General features: G+C 41.6%; 1 protein-coding gene across 1 annotated transcript; it reads left to right on the plus strand.

The window, feature by feature from the left end:
• Positions 1-760: 760 nt before the first annotated feature.
• Positions 761-2277, plus strand: dlx5a (distal-less homeobox 5a; the record flags this gene model as incomplete). The annotated part of the gene is made up of 3 exons (XM_084455670.1): positions 761-1121; positions 1563-1747; positions 1960-2277. The coding sequence occupies 3 exons, from the start codon at positions 761-763 to the stop codon at positions 2275-2277; spliced, it is 864 nt and encodes a 287-aa protein (XP_084311796.1).
• Between the last annotated feature and the right edge of the window lie 4770 nt (positions 2278-7047).

Below are 7047 nucleotides of genomic sequence, written 5' to 3' on the forward strand. Positions count from 1 at the left end.
TGGAAATCATTTAAAGACACTAGTCTTGTTGAATTAGAATGTATAATATTAATAAGATAATTTCAAAGTCCTCCACTGAACAGAGCGTAATAACTGACATAAGCTTGCCACGGCAGATTGGTGGTGTAAACTCTTTATTTATTGGAAAAGAGGCAAGATAGAGACATAGCTTTGTCTTGCCTCTTTTCAAATTTCAAAGTCCTTCCATGTGGTTGGCATAATTTTTGAATGGGCTATCAAACCGTTTGTGCGAAAGGCTATTCTATTCTTTCATCATAATGAAAGTGACCTTCCTGTCTTTCATTGTTTTGTTTGGGAAATCGTGAGTAGGCTACCTACATCTACATCAAGGTGTTAAATATTAAGACCAGTGATCCTACAATACCAATTCCCCACGTTCTAGACACTGTCATTTTATTATTTTTTATTTATTTACTTTAAAATGTCAATCGATTACATGACAACCACTGTAATGGGTTGTTTTGATTGATGGTAGAAACAAAACAAAGTATTGCTGTAGTCTCAGGCCTGCATCCCCTGTGCTAGACTGCTGTCTGCGCGCGCCTCGGCCAGTGGAACCCGACCCTCCCTGCAGTGCGCACGAGCGCAATTTAGGATTTAACCAAGTATTTGCTGCGGGGGTTCCAGCAGTGCTCCACACAACCCGTCGGCGTGAGAGCAGAGCACACAATGAGAGTGCAGTCCTAAAAACGCATTTTGAGACAGACTAACCCCGCACATCGACGCTTTGATACGAACTATGACTGGAGTATTCGACCGAAGGATTCCGAATATTAAACCTACAGACTTCCAGAACCCTTTTCAGCTCTCCGCCACCATGCATCACCCGTCTCAGGAGTCTCCTACGCTGCCCGAGTCTACGGCCACGGATTCTGGCTATTACAGCCCCGCGAGCGGAGTTCCCCATGGCTATTGTTCGCCTAATTCCAGCTCGTATGGGAAACCTCTCAATGCCTACCAGTACCAGTACCACGGCGTAAACGGATCTGCTGCAAACTACCCTGCAAAATCCTACCCAGACTACAGCTCATACACAAGCTCCGCTTATCATCAATATGCAGGAACTTATAGCAGAGTACAACCCCAACCAAGTCCGCAAGGTAATTAGACTACACTTTTATCACCGTTGACATCCACTGTTATAATTAGGATCCCTGTTTAATTCGTTGTTTTTATTGCCAAGCCCGCGTGCTTAAATCGAATATTGAATTATATCCTTCTGTCGTGATCAGAGAAATCCATCAAAAATAAGAGAGCCACCAATTCAATTGATTTTCAATTTCTCCAATGCTGTAATGTTTTTCATGACTTCTATTCTGATAGAGAACCAACTTACTTTATTGACCGGAAAATATGATTCTGCTATTAGGCTAAGCTATCCCTTGTAAAATAGGCTACATTTAGCCAAAGTCTAAATGCGTGGGACTCGCAGGCATCAATAGTCTAAATGATGAATAGCCTACATGGAAAGCAAACAATGTTTTAAGGTTGGCCTAGTGTTTGGGCTGCGACTTATGAATATCAACTGAACTATCTTACAGAAAAAGAAGTCGCTGAGCCAGAAGTGAGGATGGTGAACGGAAAGCCCAAGAAAGTGCGTAAGCCGCGGACCATCTACTCCAGCTTCCAGCTCGCCGCGCTGCAGAGGCGCTTCCAGAACACACAGTACCTGGCGCTGCCCGAGAGAGCCGAGCTCGCCGCTTCACTGGGACTCACGCAAACACAGGTCAATAGTAACATTTTTTGTTAGTCTGTATTGAATTATTATTATAATGTGCACAAGCCTATTTTTGTCGTGTTTTTGGATTATTGCATTAGGCTAATTGTCTAATCCTAATGCCAAAATGCATGCGTAAACGTAAGTAGTTCATTGCCTGTTGATTTGAGTGAGCTTACTGTCGGATATTTAAACATTCATTTCTTTATTATCCATCCCAGGTTAAAATCTGGTTCCAGAACAAACGGTCGAAGCTGAAGAAGATCATGAAGAATGGCGAGCTACCGCCCGAGCACAGCCCCAGCTCCAGCGATCCCATGGCGTGCAACTCCCCGCAGTCCCCCGCCGTCTGGGACACTCAGGGCTCGTCCAGGCCCCACAGTCACCAGCCACAGAACATCAACACGGCGGCGTCCACTTTTTTGGAAAACTCCGGGTCTTGGTATTCCCCCACAGCGACTGGCTCCATGAATTCCCACCTCCAAGCCCCCAACTCGTTACAGCACTCTTTGGCTCTTGGAGCCGGGACGTTATACTGAAACTTGCATTTCCAATATCTTTCCTGTATGGGACTCGTGTTTAAATTTCAGAGGAATATGCAATGTAGGCTATATGATGACAGTCATAGAAGAAACGTGTATAATGTGTAAATGTGTGCATGTAATTTATTGCATTTTGGAAGACTTAATTAAACGTTTTAAAAGGACAATGGACCCTGAACACTTTAAATGGTGACCCGTATGACCTCAATCCCTCGTTTTCTTCATGTATGGTATTTGCACTGAAAATCATAACCAGGAATCTGCGGCGCTAGGCTGGAGAATAGGCTAGGCCTTCTGTCCGTGAGACGATCTTCATTTAGGCCAAGACTTGAAAGCGTAACTTAACTCATTATTTTACAGCCTATCTGACTGAAACATTTGCCAGTCAACTGATAATGCATAGGCTATTGATGAATATCTTAAATAACGTATTACATTTTAAAACTGCTACCTTGCAATGTGTATAGGTGTGGATATGGAATGGCGCTGCAGGTGTGCATGACCTTGGGTGTAGACTTCTCAGGGGTGATGCCTGCAGAAACTCCATAATCGACGGGATGGATAACCAAAACATTCGCTTTGAATGTTTAAAAATCAACAGATATTTTGTATAGGCTATTGGATGGTGGTTTCGATATTTTATTATTATTATTATTATTATTATTATTATTATTGCGTTATTAGCCTACTGTGAATGATTTTCTCAAAGACAAATACCCATGGAATGGCATGCTATTCTAATTTGTTACCACTCTATTAAACAGTCATAACCAAAACACGCTTAATTATTTTTTCCCCTTGTTAGTAAATCCAGATTAACTGTAGACGATATAACATACAGGCCATTGGCCATAATTTTCTCACGAATTTCAAGGATAGTAATCGGCTTATTATTATGTATAATATTTTTGGCTATTATTATTATTATTAGGCCTATTGTTATTATGATCGGTGCTGTTATTATTATTATTATTATTATTATTTCATTAGCCTAGTATTTCCTATAGCCTACTTTCTCAACTTCGAGTCAACATTTAGCCTATAGTCTAGTTGTCTTTTTTTTTTTGAGTTCCATGGTTCCAGCCTCCCCCAAAGACTATGCGTTGGTCTGGGAGACAGTCTGCAGCCGCGCTCTTTGTGTCCCCTACAATTAGCTGCTTTGAATGGCAGAGAGGAGGCGAAGGGGCGGCACGGAGATCTGAGACAATCCGCATTCCTGTGGGGGTAGAGCGGCTCCAGAACTCTGCCACTCCCGACCACATCCCACCTCCGTCAGACCTTCCGGGTAAAATACAATCCTCAACGTTTCAACATATGATTAGCAGCCAGTAGGCCTATGTTGTCACTGCGAAACCACTAAACAAACTGTGCCTATAACGACAATTTAAATAACGTGACAATAATAATGAAAATTTATTTTCATTAGCCTATAAAGCATTTATAGACAACACGATAAACAGTAAACATAAGGAAGCCAAAGTAGGACAAATGTTATAGGTCTTCGCCACTGCGCACTGTCCTTACAGCCAAACACACACAATATAGTCAGACACAATATCTGATCTTATAGCTACAAACAAACATACTAACATGTTTCCTGTCACTGAATGTCCGTCTGTTAGGCTACCTCATGGGTTTAACTGTAGTGGTCTGATTTAACTAACATACTCGGAAATGTTAATCTGAAATCAATGAACAAAATACGTCATTAAAATGGTTTGCTGAACTCTAATCTAAACCATCGTGGTGCGTTTTCTTTCCACCTAATTTCTGCAGTGCACGTGTTCCAATTACACTGCCAGTAGGCTACCTGAGAAATCTACGTTTGATTTGCATATTACTCTTACCCCCCACCACACACACACACACACACACATACACACACACACACACACACACACACACAGGCTACACACACACACACACACACACACACCCACACACACACACACACACACAGGCTACACACACACACACGCCATGCCATTATATCGAGAGAGCCCCGTTAAATTCCAACTGAACATTTTCCACTCTGCAAGTTCCCCCCATATCGAGTCTAAATAATGACAGTTAGTTTTACTGGACAGCTTCAACTGTAACACTCAACAATAATTATTCTCCAGGATTAGGCCGCCATTATCATAATCTGGACATTGACAATTATCTATAATTTGCAAAGATGCGCTTGGTTCTTGATTGCAGAGGGTTTTTTTTCTAGCTCACCATCACTAAACAGTGACAGTAATAACAGCTAATTTTGCAGGCGATATATAAGAGGTACCGGGGTGTGCAAACACTCTCACACCTGGATTAGTTTATTCAACCAGAGCAGTAAAACCGCGTACTGTCGAAGTAAGCTACTCTCACAGGATCCCCGTGCTTTTTCACCAATATCACACATGTAGAGAAGCGTTAAGGTAAGGCTATTTTCTCTCACAATCTACCGTGCGTTTCTCTGCCCAATCATTTGTACTGTTTGTTATTGGAGCAACGGGACTTCTAGTGTTTAAAATGCTTGATTAACCTTTTTTTGTTTTTTTTTGTTTTTAAATCAGCGGTTAATGCGAAGTGCAACTAGCAAGGTCCTGTAAAGGGGTCCCATCTGATAATATATCCTACATTCTTAAGCATTTTAAGGGGAAATGTATTTAATTTGTCAAACGAATAGCCTATAGCTTTAATCATTAGTCTGCGTTAATCACCACAACAACGCGACTGATATGATACTGATACTGTGATCGTCTGAAGTCCATAGCGGTTGATGTGAAATAGTGTTGAGCACGCCTGTAAAGCAGACTGCATCAATCAATGTTGGCCAAAGACCACACAGACCAGGGAGTGTTGACATCTCCCTCCCACCACACCCCAACTCTCTCTCTCTCTCTCTCTCTCTCTCTCTCTCTCTCTCTCTCTCTCTCTCTCTCTCTCTCAGTCACCGTGGCCCAAGGGCTCTTGTCCTCATTTGCTAATATTCCCTTCTGCTCTTTCTCACTGTCGTTTGTCTCTTAGGCCTACATAATTTCACTTATCTATCTATCTATCTATCTATCTATCTATCTATCTATCTATCTATCTATCTATCTATCTATCTATCTATCTATCTATCTATCTATCTATCTATTATCATTCTACATCCATTCATATCTTGTTACTGTCCGTGCTTGTAAATATGTGCGTAGACTACATCTCCAAACGTTTAGCATTTACGAGGAGGCTATATGAATACAACGCAAATAATAGTCTTGTTTTTTTTGTCATGATCCTTGTTATAGGTAGACTAATATTATCATGCTTCCATGTTGTGTGGGCAATCCCTGTAGGTGAAGGTTTGGCCTAAAGGCTTATTCAGGGGGTTCATAGCATGCGCAACCGTGGATTGTGGCTGTTTGAGGCACATAATGCTATAAGATTTGGAAAACGAGGTCCAGGATTTGACCAACATACTCGGAAATGTTAATCTGAAATCAATGAACAAAATACGGTATTAAAATGGTTGGTTGAATTTCTGTTTGCCAGTGGGACATCCACGACCTGACAGCTGCATGAAGCTCATTCTCCTTTTCCACGTTGTGATTTCAGATATCCAAATTGTCCACTCCTCTCGGCAATTTGTGTATGAATAACCGAATAATTTTCTCTTTTGTTCCGTCTCTGCTACCTCAAATCCAAATAAAGATGCCTTTTATATTAAAGTGGTAGAAAATTACAGGTAATTATCTTTGACGGTAAAACGCTGTAATCAGCGGGCTACATCAAAAATTACCCTAATTATGCCTGCATTTATGAGAATAGGAAAAAAAAAACTTCACTTGGATAAAACCCATAAATTGTCCCAAATATCTCCTTCATATTGAACGGGACTGCAGCTGGGTGCTTTGTCCAAGATCGATCCCGTGGAGCTTGCATTTATAGTCTTGCATTAGGAACGGCAGAGAGGAAAACATTTTGTCAATACTTCTAATAACCGATAGGCCTACAGAAAATGACAAGATGGGGTGGACATGGAACGGCCACTGTCGCAAGGTTAATGAGGAGGTATAGGGTAAGTTAATTTCTTATGATTAAAGTAGGCTATTTCTCAGTGGATTAGCCTACAATGTGGGTTGTTTGGTTAATGCATTTAAAATATTTACCGTTGCAACAAGGAACTATGGCTACATTATGAGGAATCATTTGGAGTAGGCCTGTATTTCAGATTATGTCTCAGAACCCAGGCCTATGAAAGGCGATGAGGATGGACCATAGCCGATCATTCATGAGAATTAAATGATTCATGTTTTCTGTATGGTACAGAACAGGGCTGAGACGTTGTTTGAGTCATGGTTTACTCCATTTGACAAAACATAAAAAGTGTATGTACAACTCAAGTCGCAGACTATATTTACAGAGACAAATTGTTTTGCAAGTTCGAGAAACAACCAATCAAAGAGCAGTGAGGGGTCCCATCAATATCATGGCATTATGTTCCGCGCCACAGCGCATGTCATGTGTATGCAGTCCTTGCTCAAATCGCTGAATGTCACTGATATATTTGGTATTGACAGTCCAATGTTGACATGAATGAAAGTATAACAACGACAGTCCCACGGATCAGCCATAGGTAAGTTAATACGGTTAGTTCCTTTGCCGTGTGTCACATCAGAGAGGTCCCTCTGTCCCTCCCTCGCGAACAGAGCACCAGCCTGTCTCAGTCTCGAGGCTGACGGAAATACATGGTGCAGGTGAAACGATGAAGACTCGAGGCTCCCCGGTCAGACTCCGAGCAGT

This window comes from Borostomias antarcticus (assembly GCF_949987555.1).
Source record: "Borostomias antarcticus genome assembly, chromosome: 21".
NCBI lineage: Eukaryota > Metazoa > Chordata > Actinopteri > Stomiiformes > Stomiidae > Borostomias > Borostomias antarcticus.